This window comes from Lepidothrix coronata, unplaced genomic scaffold, assembly GCF_001604755.1.
Source record: "Lepidothrix coronata isolate B3197 unplaced genomic scaffold, Lepidothrix_coronata-1.0 Scaffold9, whole genome shotgun sequence".
Lineage (NCBI taxonomy): Eukaryota > Metazoa > Chordata > Aves > Passeriformes > Pipridae > Lepidothrix > Lepidothrix coronata.
This window is the reverse complement of record NW_016690189.1, coordinates 7445931-7464322: the sequence shown is the minus strand read 5'-3', so window position 1 is coordinate 7464322 and position 18392 is coordinate 7445931. Positions and strand designations below refer to the sequence as shown.

At 41.0% G+C, this 18392-nt stretch overlaps 1 protein-coding gene across 2 annotated transcripts in view; it reads left to right on the top strand.

Moving 5' to 3' along the window:
* The first annotated feature begins 522 nt into the window (after positions 1-522).
* Positions 523-18392, top strand: part of EEA1 (early endosome antigen 1) — a 73760-nt gene continuing 55890 nt past the window's right edge. Inside the window, exons 1-3 of one of the 2 annotated variants that reach the window (XM_017804422.1) lie at positions 523-612; positions 9082-9174; positions 11742-11864. In XM_017804422.1, the coding sequence (XP_017659911.1) occupies positions 589-612; positions 9082-9174; positions 11742-11864 (240 nt within the window). In that variant the 5' untranslated portion in view covers positions 523-588. The remainder of the gene's footprint in view (positions 613-9081; positions 9175-11741; positions 11865-18392) is intronic. The other variant, XM_017804424.1, reaches the window with a different exon arrangement.

Here is an 18392-nt window from a genome sequence, read left to right as displayed (position 1 = left end):
GATGCCAGAGTAATGACAGTAGCGAAGGGCCGCAGCTGTCGGGCGCCGGGGGCAATCCCTGAGGGGAGAACTGGGGGCCGGCCCAGCTTCCTCCGGGCTGCGCGGCACTGCAGCCCGATGGCGAGGGGCAGAGACACCAGCGTCCTCCCTCCTCCCCCCCTGCCCTCAGCAGCCGGGACCCCTCTCGTGCGGCGGAGACTCCGGGCAGAGCGCACCGAGAGCTGCGGCGCTGGGTCGGTGCGGCGGGCAGCGGCCCGGCCCGGGCCCCCGCGAGGCCATCGGGCACAGACCCCATCCCGTCCCGCGGGGCAGTCCCCGCCGCCCGGCGCCCCTTACACCTCTCTACCCCTTTTCCCTTCCCCCGGCTCCCCGCGGCCGGGCGGCGGCCGCAGCCCCGTCCCCACGGGGCCCGTCCCTCCCCGGGGCGGGGCGGGGCGCGGCGGCGGCCCCGCCTCCCCGGCCGCAGCGGCTGTCACGGGGCGAGCGGGCCGCACCGGGCTCCTCGGGGCGGGGGCGGCGCTGCGCGGGGCCCCGTGGCTTCCCTTCGGCCTGGCCGAGGCCGCCCGGCGGCATCCGCGCTCTGCCACCATGTTCAGGCGGATTCTACAGCGGGTAAGGCAGCGAGACCCGCCCCAGCGGCGAGGGCGGTGTGCCGTGCCGTGCCGTGCCGTGCCGTGCCGTGCCGTGCCGTGCCGTGCCGTGCCCTGCACTGCCCTGCCCTGCCCTGCCCCGCCGTGCCGTGGAGGTGCCGCTTCCTGGGGCCGGCCGGGATCGGAGCCGCGCTTTCCGCGGCGGAGCCGGAGCCCTTGGCCCGGCCCGTGCTGCGGCGCAGGGTGCGGGGTAGGGCCGTGGCGGCCGGGAAGGCCGTGAGCTTGTCCGCCCCCGCCCCCTCGCCGGGGGACGGCCCGAGCCCCGACGGGCCGGGCCCGTGGTCCCTGCTGGGGGCAGTGTCGCCCCCCGGGCTGGGCGGAGACGCTGTTGACGGGCGGGCTCCCGCGGCCGGGCCTGTCGGAAGGGCGCAAGGCGGCCCTGCCCCGGCGTGGCTCCTTCCCTTCCCTTCCCGCAGCGCGGCGGCGTCTCTGCCCGCCGCCAGTGCCCGTCGCCGCGGCTGCGGCCGCCAGCGCACAGGGCAGGGTCGGGGGAAGCCCAGCCCGGGGAGAGCCGCCGCGGGGACCCGCCGTGATTCCCCCGCGGGGCCGGCAGGCTCATAACGCCGAGAGCCAGCCCGGCCGCCACCGTCCGCCTGTCTGCCGTGTTTAAGGAACCGGCTTTTCCGGCACCTCTGCCTGGCTCGGAAAGCCAAGTTGTGACACTGGTTTACGAAACCCTTCTCGCCTTCCCGGATCCCCGCGCATCCCCGCGGCGGTGCCAGTCGCCTTGCAGTTCGCCTGCGGCTCGGGCGGGAGCTGCCGGGGAGGCGCTGGCGCGGGGCAGGTGCCGGCTGGCTCCGGCTACAGGAGTCCGTCACCGCGGGCTCTCGGCTGGGGAACGCACCGAAAAGGGTTGAGTCACGCCGGCGGTGGGCAGGCAGAGCTGCACATCCCGCACCGCGGGAGAGCGGTGTCGGTGTCATGCAGGAGGCGCTCATGGATAGAGGAGAAACCGGCTGCTCGCCCCGTTTTGTCTAGTGTTGCTTCCAAAGCGTACTGTCTGCCTAACACCTCTGTGAAAGGGTGTTTCATTGGAAAGGCTGGCATGCTTTCCTTATCTGCCATGCGAGGAAGCATTGCTACAAGAATGAGAGTTAACATAGGGGAATAAAGTAAGCATATTGCTAGCTTTTTCAGTGTAAAGTATACCCTAAATTATTTTTTGGTCCTAGACCCTGAGCAGGTGAAGATCTTGGCCTATTTGGAGCTTCGTGTTTACAAGGAAGAACTTCCTTCCTTAAGTTTGATGGGAAGCTCTGCTAACAAGCAGGGAAACTTAATGCCGACCTAATTAAATATTGGCAGTAGGTAACTGGGTGTTTATTGATTCTGAGAGGCCGTCGAGGAAAGCTTCTGTGAAAGAGGAAGAAACTTGATGCAGTGCCAGAGGATCTTTGCCCCAAGTATAAATACGGCTAAACACTTTCTATAAAAATCTAATAAAGTTGGTGTGAAAATTTTTATGTTAGAAACAGACATCTTTTCTGAAAAGTTTGAACAAGTAACTGTTCTCCAGTTGTTCCTGAAAATTACAGGATTACCGCAGAGCTAATTGTCAACAAAGGTGAAACAGACTTTTTCCTGCCCAAAAATGAAATAGAGAAATGCCAAGATTTTTAAAGGTGTTAATCTTTTACTTGGTGAAAATAACTATGCTTTTAAAAATTCACCTCTTATTAAAAGAGGCAGTAGGCATTTTGTAAAAGTAGTGATTGCAAGCACAACCTCATACATACATACCTTTTTGACTTACAATCTGGTTGGCAAGCCTTGAAAAATGCTTCTGCTCCGCTTTGGTATTAAAAGCGGACTTTTGGGAGCTGTCAGATATTTCCATGAAGAATGTAATTATTCAAATCTTTCATGTGTCTCATGCGGTAATTTGAAGGCTAAGAAACCTGCTCTTGACCCTTTTCTTTGTGCATCATCTGACAAAGAACCCCCTGCCTTACAGGCACTGAAACATCGTTTCTTATATATCTGTTTGGTTTATTATTTGATTATAGGGGATGCCATCCTTCCTAGTCCAAGAGCTAGTCATTACTAGTGATATAACTTGTGAAAGAATGTTTTTTAAAAAAGGAATTCTTTATTACATTTGTTTTTGTTATAACTCAGCTGGCTGCCAAGAAGGATAACAGTTACAAAGATATGGTTTATAGTTTTAGTTACTTGTTTGAAATTCTGGTTCCTGAACTTTTGAAACATCAGATGTACTGCTTCTGTACCTGGATCACCTTTTTTTTCTTCCACAGCTGTAATTGCTGGTTTTAAAAGTGTCTTCACAGTGAATTTGAATGGCATATTTTCAAAATAGAAAGTATTATATGTTTAGCATTGCTCATTTAGTTTTCGAAGTTAGTATCTCCATGCGGTCTTCAGTTAGATCCTCCTTTTAGGTCCTTTCCTTATAAAAGCTGTTTCTAAATTTTATGTATGTTTTCAATGTGACATCTCAGGGATCCATCTGTTTTGTACATTTGCACCATAAAACCCTCTTTCATTCATTCTTGCCACTTCTTTGTTTCATGCGTTGTTCGTCATGCTGATCTAGAAAAAGGTGGTCTTTCCCAAAAGGTCTGTGTGGATATTCCCAAATCTGTGTGGAATGTCTGAGGCACAACTTTCCTGCTCAGAGAGTTTGATTTTTGTCAGTGGATTCCTTGGAGAGCTGTCTTTTCTTTATTCAACTCTGAATGCCCTTTGTGGGCATTGTGTCCTCTCTCCGTTGTTCATCTCTAGCGGGCCAGTGGCTGTTGCCTCTGGCTTGTTAAAGCAGAGCTCACTTTTTGTATTTCCAAGGAGGAGGCATTTATTTCCAGCTGATGCAAAACTGATTATTTTGACCTCCTTCTGAGCCTTCTTCCCATTGCTCATGTTTTTAAGTGAGGACTCATCTACTGGGCCAGTGTGACTACTGTTTACATTAGTTTTTATCTTCATTCTTTGTGTTTAACTGGATGTCTACAACTGTTGACAACTGTGCTGTGTTTGAGTGGTAAGTTTCTTTTGCTCTCTGTTTCTAACTAATGTTCGAGTTCTTGGTCTCGAGATCTTGGGGTCTTGGGGGAGAACAGGAATTTGCAGGTGTTTCTGTAGTTCAGGTAGTACAGTCACCTTTCTCTTACTCCAAGCTTGGGAACAGATATATTTGCTTGTCTGGGATGCATTGCATCTCATGCCTTATGTATAATTTTCTTTTTACATTTATAATTGCAGGGCTTGCTAGATAGCATATTTACTTGGATGAATGCTGAACTGCAGCTGTGCTTGTACCCTCTCCTGAGGAATCAGAGGGAGCACGTGTGCCCATTCTTGGGCACAAGGTCTACTTTTGTGAAACTGATGGTACGATGGGAAAGAAAGGCTTTATGCCCTGTGAAGTCAGGAGTAACTTAATTTTACAGAGTCATAAAGTAGCATCACACTTCTTTAGAAGTAAATGATATTAATGTTCTGTGTTGCAGGTTACCTCGTTTCTAGCACTGAGAGTTGTTTGATAACAAGGCTTTGGCCTTCTTACCTTCTCATTCTTGTGTCTTGCTTGTTGCTTCAGGACGTTTTTATGGTTGTACTAGTACCCTTATTTTGTATTTAAATCTGTGCTGGGCAAACTGTTTAAGTCCATATTTGTTCACATTTTCTCAAGGCTTTACATATTTTTTCAAAGGTTTTAATTTATTCTGAATTTAAAACTGCTGAAAAGAGTATCATAACTGAAAGGAATGTGGCTATAGACAGATAAATGAATATGCAAAAATGACACGGTAGTGACCCATATTTATTATCAGTCATTTTAAAGCTTAAACTCAACTCATTCATTATATAATTTTCTATTCCTTTTCAGAAAACAAGCTGCAATCGTTGTCATCCTTTTTGTTGTTAATGAAGTTTCTTTTTATTAGCTTGCAGTTTTGAGGAAACACAGAGAATGGCATTATGGAGTTTAGCATATTACTTGTACAACTGTAGTGCTAGTAGTAGAAACATGTTTCTTTGCAAAGTAAACAAATGAACTCAGAAAGCTAGGAGAGAAATATGCTGGATCAAAGACTAATTTTGCATCAGTCTTTCAGCTCCAGGTATGACTTCAGGGGTCTAATGTTAATTTTGTAAAAGTACATATTACAGAAGCCTGTGTAGAAATTTTCTATGGGATTAGTAAGTCATTTATTTGCTCCCCTGTATAGGCCATCTGAAAACAAGGAGTGTCATTCTGAGTCTTTCCTTAGATTACAAAGTCCAAGTTGTTCAATGTGTTGTGATTTTTTTTTTTTTAATGGAATATGATATAACAGTGGTATGTGAGCGTAGCTTAACTATGTTAATTGGATCTTTGGTCTTGGCTTCCATAACATCATTTCGATTTCTTTTTTTGTTTGTTTGTTTGTTTGTTTTTTGTTTGGTTGGTTTTTTGTTTGTTTGTTTTGTTTTTTTTTCTTGCTACTCTGTATACTTTGCAAATGGGAGCTATGGACTGCAACCTGGAAGTTACTTAATGACATCTTTCCTTCCCACCCTTCTTTCCTGTGCCTAGCACTCATCAGAAAATGCCACTTGTTTGTACTAGGCTTTCTAAATCTAGCTTGGAATTATGCTTTCTTTTTTGAAGAGTACATTGTTTTTTGAAAGGTTAAAAGGATTTTACCTGTATTGTGTAATAATTTCTGTCATATAATGCATGCAATAAGACATGCCGTGCAGTGCTTATTAGTGTGATTATAGCATGTCTGAAGTGTTTCATAAAGTAAATACTTTAATCAAGCATATAGTAATAACTGTGTGCTTTTAATATAAGAGCTTGCATCCTGGAGGTTGTAATAATCTCGAATTTGTAGTACTAGAACTGGCAGAATTTAATACGCGAATCCCTCTGCAAAATGCAGTCAGCTCTGGTATGAAATGGGATAGGTGATTAACAATGTACAGCAGCGTTGTATAGGGAGTTATGAGGTGAAGAAAATACTGTGTTAATTGTCTCAGAAGATTCTTGGGTTTGGTACGAAGTGATTCGTTAGGTGTGCTGAAAGCATCTGCTCAGGTATTGCAAAAGAGGAGGTATATGCTGCCTGTCTAAAGAGAGTTTGACCATCTCTTATTGCCGTTGCCCAGGTTATCAAGTTCTATTCAGGTTGTCCCTGCTCTCTTGTCTCTGTCCAAGGCTACGTGAAGGCACATTCTTCAGTTTTTGGAGATGAAGGGTGAAACAAAAGACTTCCATTTCATGTAAAGCATTAGTAAAGACATGCATATCTGTTAATGCTGACACTTCCTTCATTTCAAAACATCCCATTTCACTTGTGCCTGTAGGTGCTGGGACAGACAGGGGTCCAAGTTTTCTGGCTTTCTAGAACCAAACAGCCACCACGGCTAACTACCATACAAAAGCCTTTTGATTTTTCAAATTTCTAAAGCATTTTTAAAAGTTCCTCTCAATAAGAAATTTATTCTTATATCGTGAAAGTTCATCTCCTTCATGGAAGAAAGCTTTGACACTGACCTCTTATTTTCCCTTATGTAGACGTATGTGTGTTTGCATCTTCTTTGGATTCTTTGTTCTTGAACAAAGTGGATTCACAAGTGAGCCTTACCGCTGGGTTGCATGGTTGTGGTTTATGCACTGCATGGAAAGGAACTTCTGAACTGTATAAAATAAAGAAAATCGGTTATAACATTAGATGCAATATTCTAACTTTGCTGTCTTACTGGGAAACTTGGCTACACATTACCAATTGTTTTAGATATTATTCTGACTGTCAATGCACACAATCCACATCTTCATTAATGGAGTTACTAAACTTGTATTTCAAAGCTTTCCTGCAACGTGTGTGTTTCTATGAGCAGCACTTCATAGGCCACAGAACAATTTGGGCATGAAGGGAACTCAGGAGCTCTCTAGTCTAAGCTCCTGCTGCGAGCAGGACCAGCTTGGATGTCAGGAGCAGGCTGCTTAGGCCTGGCCTCATGCTGGAAAATCTGTTTTTTACATCCAGTGGAACCTCTCATTTCAGTTCTGTGTCTGATCCTCCCACTGTGTTCTGCTCGAACTGGCCTGGCTTCTGCTTTTGATGGCCTCCTCAAGAAGTGGTAGTGTGGCTGCTGCTTTGCCCTCCCAAAGCTGTCTCTGCTCCAGGCTGAGCCAGCCCTGTTCCCTCAGCCTCTCTCATGGGGCAGATGCTCCATCTCCAGGTGTCCTGGTGGCATTTTCCTGGACTCACTCTGGTTTATCAGTGTCCTCCCTGGACTGGGAGAGTCGAAACTGGATGCAGCAACTTGACATGGTCCAATGGGTGCTGGCCAGTGGGGGGTGATCGCTTCCCTTGGTTGGTTGGCTGGGCTCCTGTTAACACAGTCCAGGGTTCTGGTGTCCCTCTCTGCTGCCAGGGCATGCTGCTGGCTCCTGTTTAGCTTGCTGTCTGACACGAGGCCAGTGACCTTTTCAGCAGGGAGGCCTCTGTTGCTGCCAGGTCTTTTCCTTCCCTGGCACAGGACTCTGCATTTGTCCCTGTTGAGTGGCATGAGATTCCCAATGGCTTATTGTTCCAGCCCATCTAGGTTTCCCTGAGTGGCAGAGTTGCCCTTGAGTGTATCAGCTAGTCCTCCCAGTTTGATATCACATGGAAACTTGATGAGTGTGCATCTGTGGTCCATGCTGGGATGTGCCTTGTTTACTGTCTGTATCAGTGACCGGGAGGAGAATACTAACCAATGCCTTCACTTTGATGTGTTTTGCCATGTGCATTGTATCTCCGCTTACCCCCTTTTTTGCGTCTCCTGTTGCCAACTTGCAGAGCTTGCATCACTTTGCCTATCGCTTTTGTACGCTGTACTAGAAGGAAACTACGCGTTCATATTTTCTTTAGAAATATAAAACAGCTAAAATGAAAAAGACATGGACTAGGAAAAACACCACATGTTGATGACTTAAATGACGACCTCAGAGAAAGCTGGAATGAGAAATGGTTGTCTTCTTTCAGTGTCACCAGGCCCCATAGGTTGTTGCTTCACTCCTCCCCTCTTCCCTTTGGCCAGTCTTCAGAGCCTTTCTAAAACTGAAATAGATCTCACTGGGAATTAAGTCCTTCATCAGTAAATTTATCATTTTTATTACATATTTTTTTATTTGATTAGTAATAAAAAGGTGTTATCTTTATGAAAGTTGAAAATAGAACATTCTTTTTAAAACAAAGCAGGAAAATGTACTTAATTTTCAAAGTATGGAAATCATGTGTGCTGCAGATGTCTTATAAAAGGTTAGATATCAGATTTGTCTTCAAGAAAAGGATATATTTGAGCAAAAAAATTCCAAACCAAGTAAGATTTTGGAGACACCAAGATCTGGAAACTAAAGCTATTTATCTATAACTAAAGCTATTTCAATCTAGATATTTAAATTCTTTATCTTTATTCCTTCTCTATTAAAATATAAAATCCTTTATAGAATTACATGTATTTTCAGATGGGCTAAAATACAGCAGTAGCATTACTTCATCCCATTTGTTGTAAGGGAATTAGATAATGAACTTTTTGTTTGTTGAAACTGTAATTGCATATCTGTATTAAGATAATGCCTGATGTTTGCTTTGAGAATGCTAACTCTTCTGCCATAAGTCAAGCAGTGACGTTCTGGAGATGAGTAGAAGTTAAACGAAATTTAAATTGAAGTTATAGTTAAATAAGGATTATAAGATACAATCCATTTACTTAGATTTTGAATCATGTAGTATTTAAAATTTATTTTCTTTTTTAATCTAAACCTATAGTTTCAAATCAATACTGTTGTTTTGATTTCCAGTATATTCACAAGAGTATATCTTTATAGGTTGTCTTACTGATTAACAGGTTTTAACTTTACCAGAGACTTGATTATTATTTTAATTTTTTTTGAAATAAGGCAGTGTACCTGCTTGTATGCTTGTTGAATCAGCAGGGTCCTCACACTTTAGTTTTCTGTCTTTCAAATACTTAAAGGCTTGTTCAGGTTGTAGACAAGTTATCAGAAAGTAGTGTGATACTAGTTTAATACTTCCGAAACTTTTTAGATTGTAATTTCTAGTGTTTTCCTATAGGATATAGAGACCTAATTTAACATGAGCAAGAGTGATACAAGGGCAGAGTTTAGCCAGATTTTTTGTTTTGCATTGAACATTCATGAGAGGAAAGGGTTTAAAATCCTGCCTTTGCTTATGGTGTCTGCTTGTCCTTTTGTGTATGGAGAGTCTTGGGTAAAAGCTTTTGTTGAAGTGTTGTGCTGAAAATTGTATAATTGCTTGTCAGCTTGTTCACTTCATTACTGTTGTGAAGGGAAAATACTTCTGTATTCCAGCAAGCAGAAGAGAGGCCTTTATATAGGATTGATACTATGCGTTATTAAATATTTATAAAATATTGAAATGTAGACACTCATTTTTCTCTTTCCCATCTGTTTCAGACTCCAGGCAGAGGTGGGTCTCAGAGCTCAGATTCAGATTCATCTGCCACACCTGGAAATGCTGTGGATGTGAACAATGAAGGCTCCTCTGAGGTACTGTGCACCATACGTGGGGCTGGCGTTTTAAACCTTGGTTACTGGTTTTCTGCTGCATGAACCTGTTATGAGTAACCTTTGATGCCCTTCCTAAATAACAGCTGTACTAAATAAATACTTGCAAGTGTCATCTTCTAAAAATTGTTTCTTATTTAAATAAAAAAAGGAAGGCTAGGCTATATTTATATGTAACTATTAATTAGGCTTATCAATTTGTCGCAAGCAATCCTTCCTGTAGTTCTAGAGATGAATTATTGAAATTAAAAGCAATGAGATGTAAGCTTAAGACTCCTTGTTAGTAAAACTTCTATGAGAGCTGAAAAAAACGAGGCTTAACTCCATTTTCACCTTGCTTCTGCTAAGATGTAATGTGTACTGGAAACCTTGTCCTTCTTGTGAAATATCAAATACATTGGGTTTTGTTTGGTGTTGATGTTGAATCTACCACGTGTAAATCCTATCAGTTTTTTATATGCTGTATGCCATACTTAATCAGCAGAATAAGTTGTTATTCTTGCTTCAATCCCACATTATAATGTCTTTAGATTTATGGTGTTGTCAAATATTAACTCTGAAAAATGCAAACTGACTTCACTGGCTGTTGAAGCTAGTTTGTGCTAATGTAGCCTGATGACATGAAAATGTTTTGAGCTTAGCATGCAACTACAGTGCAAGGTTAAGTACTCCTATTACAGCATTAAAGGCAGCGAAGTACCCTTTCTTACGCTGAATAAAGTGTGTGACAATTCAAATATTCCTGTTTGGGCTATAATAAGAGATAAGAGTAACTTTCACTGGGCTGTTTAAAATCCTGATCTCCTTCCATCTATGCATCTGCTTATTTCTTATTTCTTGAAGCCTTATTGCAGTCAGTGTAATCAGACATCCCTTAATATTTTGCTGCATGTTGTACATGTCACACATTTTTTAGTCTAGATCTGTTTTGTATGCATATTTAGCCATCCCTGAAGCAAATAAATATTCCTAAACTGCAGACTAAAATCTTTATACTTTTTTAGTTAATTAAGGCATGAAAATGTGCAATGAGATAGTTGCTTCTTTCCAAAGTTTGGCTAAAACTGTACAATTCTGTTAACATGACTGCAAGATTGCTGACTGTACAGCTTGTGGGTGTCACAAGGTACCTCAATACTAGTGCAGCAGTATTTTCTTAACATCAGATGAGATTTCAAAGTGGTGTTGTGCCTGCACTATTGCCCTATTGGCTTTTCTTGCTACTGAAACAAAATTGGGTCAGACCAAAAACTGCTTTGTCACTGTTGGTTGTTATGCATGTCTAACAAGAAAAAGTATCTTTTGGTTGTCAATAATCCCACCATTTGTTGCATTAGTTACAATTTGGGTGTTATTCTTAGCAAAGAAGTTCAAAGTCTGTTTCAAACTGAGCTCTGCACTTAGTGATGGGTTTTTATTCTCCTCAGATTCTTGCATTACAGCATGCAACTCGAATCTTTCTGTGGGTCTTCCTTTTCCTGCACAGCTGACTTGAGGTGGTGTCTCTCTTGGAGCTTCTCTTCAGGAGCACCATAGTTGGTCTCTGCAGAATGTTTACTCTTTGTTTTATCATTATGTTCCCACTTGGTTCTCCAGCATTATGTAGTCAGAAATCTATTAACTTGTTTTCGCTCCAATTTCTTGGCTAGATTTTCTAAATTTGTTTTGCTTCAAGATTCAAATGAAGAATAAACATTAGATCTGTGCAGCTTCATATGTTTTCTACCTCCTCAAGCCTGGTTGAGATAAATCCTGATTTTTGAGAATTGTGGAATGAAACAAAAGGAGTGGGGAGATCTGAATTCAAACTGCTCAAACTGCTCAAGAAGAGGTGAAAATTTGTTTAAGTCCGATCTGTGGCCACGTCAGCACTTCAGGTCACACACAGACTCGTAATCAAGTCTAGATACGTCTTTTCTTCACTGTGCAATGTGCCCAAGGAGGAAATATTTGAGTCTGTCCTACCTTTGTAACTTAGGTCCCAGTGCAACTCTATCTGCTAAATACTCCATGCTTGCAGTGAGTCTACCAGTGAGATTATGCTTTTCTTGGTGTAATGTGGCTGCGTTAGCTAGACAGGTTTGCCTCAGCCTCACCTGCTGCTGTTGCAAACTTGCTTATTAATTTATAGAGGTATTTCTGCAACCTCACCACACCACCGTTACCTCTCTCTGTAAAACATCTGAACACCCTTATGGGAAACCTCATGATGGACGTACCTAGTAATGCTCCTTTCACAAATTGTTACACAGCTTATTTGTCTGTCACGTGAAGGGGGTAACAAGAGTGTCAAGAAAGCACATAGCTAGCATGGTGCTAGCTTTTAAGGCATGTTTTAGATTTGTTTATTATTTTGTCCTTAATAACTGTTCCTTCTTGCTTTCTCTGTAGTATTATATGTTTACAAAAGCTATCTTTCTGAAAGGAAAACAGACTTTGCTTTTGATTGTAGAGAACTTTCAGCATAAGAATTTGAACTTCTGATTCCAGATCTGCTTTTTTTTTTTTGGTCTTTATTAGTTTCTTAAAAACAAATATACATTTCACAGGGCTTCATCTGTCCACTATGTATGAAAGTGTGTGTAACTCCCACTGATCTGTCTGAACATTACAAGAGTGAGCACACTGAGACAGAAGGAAGACAGGAGCTTCGTGACCTCCCAGATATTAGTGTGGGTCTTGTTTATTTTGTTTCAATACCTTTGGTAATGGGCTGCTTTAAATGAATCTACATCTTTTCTTGTGGCTTGGGTGTTAGCTTTTTAAATTGTTTCTTTTGATTTCTTGCTTAAACATAATTTGATCTCTTATGCATGATTCCAAAGTATACATTCAGCAGAAGAATTAATTTTTGTCTAGCTTTCTGGTTTGCAGTTTTCTGTTACATGAGACATTTGCAGTATTGGAAGACTTGCAGTCACTGATATATGCTTTTTTTTAACAGCTTTTGCTTGATTTCCTTGTAAATAAGATTGTTTCCTTGTTTGATTTATTTCACATAAGACTCAGTATCATGATAAACATGGTGTTGGATCTTGCACATCCTTTGTGAAAAGAAATGTTTTGAGCTCTTACTAGTTAACTTTTTAAAGCAGATTTCTACTGCAAGATAGGTACATTGGGTAAAAGAACAGAGAACAGAAATATGAAATCTCAGAAGCTTCTCTTCTTGAACATGTTTATATTGCAGCAACATTATAAAAATAATTATAAAACTAAATTTTTAATACATAATCTTATTGGAATTTTTATGCCCCCAAGAAAATGCAAAGGTTGTTTCAGTTAATAGACATAAATTGTAGTGCATTTCTAAATTCTTCCAGTTGTGGAGTGTAAAACCACACAATTAAAACAAAGTGTGTGGTTTTACACTGCACAACTGGAAGAATTTAAATTCTTTAAGTTAACAGCCTCCAGCTGTACAAAGCTATCTGATATTTTTCTACTGTGAACCTTCAGTGAGTAGATTTGACTTCTGGGGGCAGGCAGCTTGCTGTACACTAAATGGGTTTGTGTGGAGATGAAGTTTTGCATTCTTTCTGCCAATGTTACTTTTTTTGAGTTTTGAAATCGAAGTGTTTATTCTAGATTGTGTGTGTGACATGATTTTATTGTGTTTGTTGTTATATACATTTGCTAAGTAGTGCTTTTCCCCTTCCCTATACTTGATGTATATTTGCATTATAGTTTTGAAAGGAAAACTTCAAATTGTTATTCTGATAGACAATGAAAGCCATCAATACATCGATTATTCTAGTGTTAACTTGAGATGTCATTTTAAGGGTGAAAGGTCACCTGTTAAAGTGAGGAGGATCTGTGCTAAAACTGGCCTGTGTTGCTCTCCTGAAGTGGTGTGGGACCTCCTCAGAACCAGGACAACTGGAGTATGGCTTTTGATTGGCTCCTCACTGCATCTTGTTGAAGCAGAGACCATCTGTAGTGTTCTGTTGTGGTCAAGTCAGCTTTTTACTTTCTTTATCATCTGGTCACAATGTAAGGTGCTGTACTTGAATAAGCTGTGGCATTCTGAAGCAATGGTGTCAGTAGGCTGTGGAGCCATCAGAGATGGTTTGATTACCTGAAGAAGTTACTGTTTTCTTTAAGCTGGTTGGGCTTTGCATAATTTTATGGAGATGACTGTAGGGTTCTTGCCCACCCTAAGTTTTTCTTTTTCCACCATTAGTCAGTACTTTTCACTTATCAACAACTGATTACATTTTTTAACTTGATAAAACTTGTGTATTGAGCGTAGCACATGAAATACAAATTCAGTTGTTTCTGGCTGTTGCTGTTTCCTGTTGTTAAAGTTGTGTTTCTTTGTACAGTGGTTCAGTAAATATCTGTAAGGGGTGAGAAACAAAGACAACAAATATATATGTATTTTTTTTTTCCTAGTTTGATCTTTTATTATATCAGCATGCCTAGAAGCATTGAAAAAGTGGAGAATTCTGTTAATTGCTATCGTCAATGCTAGTATGAAAACTTTCAAATACTTGACTACTGAGAAGCTGATTGTTTGCTGATGGAAAATAATAGTTTGCATTTGTAGCGAACACATTGAAACAGCAACACAACCAGGTTGTCACCCTTCAGTCAATATTTGTTGTTCCTGGGACAGCATTATAACAATGATATAATGTTGTCAGTGTCATCTTGTGTAGCAGACATGAAACGTTGTTGGGTTTGGCTTACTTAAACTGGTGTTTAGCTTTATTGCTTGTGAATACTACTGGGAAAAGTTCAAAGGTATTTTATTGGAAACAGCGCTGAAGAAGCTTGCGAGTTCAGTTTTTTTGCCAGTGCATTCTCCTTAAAGCAAGGAGATAGGATATGTTGCAAGGCCAATGTTTGTTACACTTTGAGGGACCTGAAGAATTGTTACTTGGTTAACTAAAGCATTGCTACTTTGCTTTAATTTTTGCCTATAGTTTCTTTGCTAACACAAAGAAACACACCCTCCCTGCTGATGAAAATTTTAGTAAGTCAGATCATTTGCTCCTCTCTTCTTCTTGTTCTTCCTCTTTGTCCTCCATGCAGTGAGATTTTCTAGTGGTTTGAGCCACCACAAAAATCCAAAATCTAGAGTTGGTCTTGTTTTTCACACCTGCAGTGTCCTGTTGTAGGAACGGTTTCTTGCCACTCGCCAGTCTGATTTATAGTCATCTTCTTAAATAGCTCTCTGTGCAGCCCTCATTTTTCAAACTGGGGATTGAAACATATGATAACTGCTGAAAATGTCAGTGTATTACTTTCCCTTGCCCCTCAGGCATTGATGAACCCTTACTTTAGAAGACAAAGGCTTATTCAGCTGCAGGAACAACCATCAAAATGTTGGCAAGTGTCTGTCCATGTATAGCCAACTCAACCAAACAGATGCTTTATAGAAGTCACACGCATCACCAAGTCCCCCAACATTGTTCCCCAGCTTTCAAGTATACAGTGGTGTCAATAACAAAAGCTGTGTAGCGGCTTCTGTTTTGTTTTCTTTTTCCCAAAGGAATGATACATTTCTAAACCATGCCCAGCATTTCCTGACAGTCTCCGTTGGACGTTCAGGACATCTAAACAGTGAGTCAGTAATAGAGGCATAGTTTGAGACTTCCTGTCCTGTTTTTATCTGAGGCGTCCAAAACAACCACTGTGTGGTACCCCTGCAGTGTTTAGAATATAGAGGCTGTTAATATCTGTTTTCTTATCTACCATTGAGCTAAATCTAGGGCAATTTGTAAGCAGTTCTTTTGGGTAGTCTTCATAACTTTCCAGAAGTTTAGTAAGTATGTATTTCTTGGCTAATACAAGCAAGATGTTTTCTGAATAGGCTTTTCACAACAGAATTGCCAATAGTGTAAATTGGTATACTGGTTATGCAAAAATGTGGGGTTTTTATGTCTGTCTTTAAAAAACCCTCATTCTTTATGGGGTTTTTCCCCTACTTGTGTCTTATTGTAGATGCAGTTGATTGAATCTTCTGTTTTTATGCATGCCCTTGGAATGTTGCAGACTGTATTTGCACAGAACGTCATGTCAATGCTTTACTGCTGATGTTTTATTCTCTTTCAGTTGCTTCTCAAATTAGATTGTGCTGGCTGTTCTCACCTCAGCACTGCTTGTCTGCTTTGCACAGGAACAAAAATCATTGATTGAGCTGCATTAGTACGTTAACTTTCTGCAACATCTGAATAATATTAAGAGAATGAAGAATTAGAGATACTGATTTGATATGACTTTGCTGCATGATGTGACTTTTCTTTAAGAAATAGAGAATCCACTGGATTAGAATTTCTAATTCATGACAAAATTGTAGTCCTGTAGGTGACAGAATTTTAGATTTACTCATGAATAGCAATAGAACCAGAAGAGAACTGAACTAGAAATTATGTGAATTCTGTTCTTCTCAGGAGGAATCCAGCTGTTTTTCCAGGAAGACATCAGTTCTGCAGTCTGGTATAAAATAAACTAGCAATATACCATTGTTCTCTTTGTCCAGAAATGTGAATACTTACTTGTAAAATTGAAATGGACTGCAGGACATTTTTACCTACTTTACTAGTGATTAAATAAAGATGTTATCTGAGGAAGCCACTGTCATCTTACTGTTTACGTAAACACAGAAGAAAGGGCTTTTTCTGGTGAAAGATGGTGAAAAAATGTCAATTGTCCTTTTAACAATATGTAAGGGGAATGACCTGGGGAGTGACCTAATTTATTTATTCTTTAACTTAAAATATCTCATAATTCTTTTAATCAATATGTAAGCATTCTGAAACAAATTGTGAAATGTGGTCTTGCCCTTGCTGTCGAGGCAGACAGTTTAATCTGCCTCTGAGAACTTCCTGAAGATTCAGTTAATTGCTTTGATATATATTTGGGAAATAAAATCTAGAAACTACTTGATGCATCTTTCAGCTCTACAATATCAGTATGTTTTTACCTTCTGGCCCTAAGTATATAGAGTTTCTAACCTTCTGTCATGTAAAATCTTTCAGTCTTTAAATCACTGTGTAACTGAAGAATATCTGAGTTTTAGCTCAGACTTACTATTTAAATGTTGCTGAATATGCATATCTGGTATTGGGGAAGATTGTGGAGGTTCACCTGCAATGGAAAAAAACATGAATGGTGAGCTTGCTTTCAGATTTTTAAACATGCTGGACTTTATTCACAACATACAGCTTATTGTACCAATACAGTTGCATGAGAGTTGCTAATGTAAGTCTGGAATCTGAGAGATGGGCAAACACAGGTCACGGCTGGAAGGTGTTATAGCTCTGGGCTTGAATCACTGCTCTTGGCTTTTTATTCATGCAGCTCACTGGAAACAGGCTGTAACCTTGAGTGCTGACCTGGTATTTCTGGAAGGTCAATGATGAAACTTAGATACTCAAATCTATTTAAATTTAAAGCCTGGTCATGTGAATGCCAAGTGCATACTGGTTTGGGCTAAGCTGTTCCTACAAGTGCATACTGGTTTGGGCTAAGCTGTTCCTATAGCATGTATATGGTAGAATAATCATGAATGTTTTCCATATGGTAAAAGTATCAATTATACTGAAATTCTGTGGTGTGGGGTTTGTTTTTTTGGGAGCATGGGTTGGGTTTTTTTTCGTTGTTCACCACAGTACTTAAATATTTTCCAAGAAGAACGTTTGTGAAATAAAATTGACTTCTCAGTGGAATACAGTGGAGTTCCACGGTTCTTTAAGCTTGACTTATGACATAATTGCTAGATTAAAAATTCAAGATGTTACAGAAGCTCTGTTTGCATTAGTAAATCAAGCTCTGTGTGCGCTGGTTTTGCTATAAGGCTCTCTACCACACACAGCTGTAGATCAGCAGCAATCACAGAAGCCTAGATGGGACCACTTGTTCAATTCTATGCAGTATTAAAATAGGATTGACTACACTGTCATCAGATATTGCAAGAAAATACTGAGGAAACTGAGTTACTGTGGCTGTGACTTTAAAAATTAGGTAGGGTACCTTATTTCTTGGATTCCAATGACATGAGCTCATCTGAATTCCATCCTGTAAAAACTGTTTTGCCCATGGGACTGTCCTTCAAGAGGTGTCATCTTTCTGCCAGATAACTCCAGTTTTAATTTGTGAAAAAGGAACTTTGAGTAGAGTAAGCTGTGCTTTCATTCATTAATTACTTAAGACAAGATTTCATATTAGCTTTACAAAGACCATTTTATTAAAGCTCTGGGGAAAAAAGGAGCAGTTGGCAGATGAAGACAGATTTAATGCATCTGTATGTAGGTATCTCAGGCTCCAGTTACCGATGATGGAGCCCTGGTAGCTGTTATACTGACCCTACCTATGGTATACATATTTGTTAAGTCAGGTCACTAGTTTCTTGCTCCATTAACTGTGTTGAATAGCTCTGCATTGGTAGTCATTGGGGAGTAGACATCTACATGTAAATAGTTATTTTTTTTTAAATCTCAATTAGGAGCCTTCAGCCTGTTGAAAAAATCATTAAAAGTAAGATAATAATCTGAAAAGACCGAAACTTTAGAAAGTACTTCTTTACACAGCCGATCCTACCACCAGTAGTCCTACAGAGTAATATAAGGAGAAGACAAAAACCCAGAATCCATTCAATCCTATCCATTACTTTTCTGTTACATAAAGTATTTCTGAATCAGTTTTAAAATAGTGTGAGGATTAGGAAATCTCTAGGGTAGTCTGCAGTCGTTCTGGTTATGTACTTGTCTGCCTGCGGGTCTATGCTGCTGCTGCTGGGCAATATGTTTGAATGTGGTAGGCCAATGTTCTCCCAACAGTTAATAATCCTGAAAGGTATGTTGGTACAATTAAAAAAACCACCACCACCACCACCAAATCCCAAAAAACCCAACCCACCAAAAAAACCCAAACCCAAACCCAAACCTGCTATTTTTTGTAGCAAGAGTTTTCTTCCAGTGTTGCTTTTAGCATCCTGGCAGACTTCCCGAAGAATGCTGTCTTAATGATTCATACGAATGTTAACGTTACCGGAAAGAAGTCATTTACCTCGTATGCCTTTAAGGAAATAGACCACTGAGAAGCTTAACTTTATCAAGCCTGAAAGTAAATCTTAACTAGTAGAGGGGGAAAGTAGCTTTTTTCTTCTTTGGGCTTATTTGTAAGTCTTATCTTGAGAAAGGCAGGTAAAAAAGCTTCTGGTGCTTCCATGGAGTCTGAGGTCTTTGGTGAAA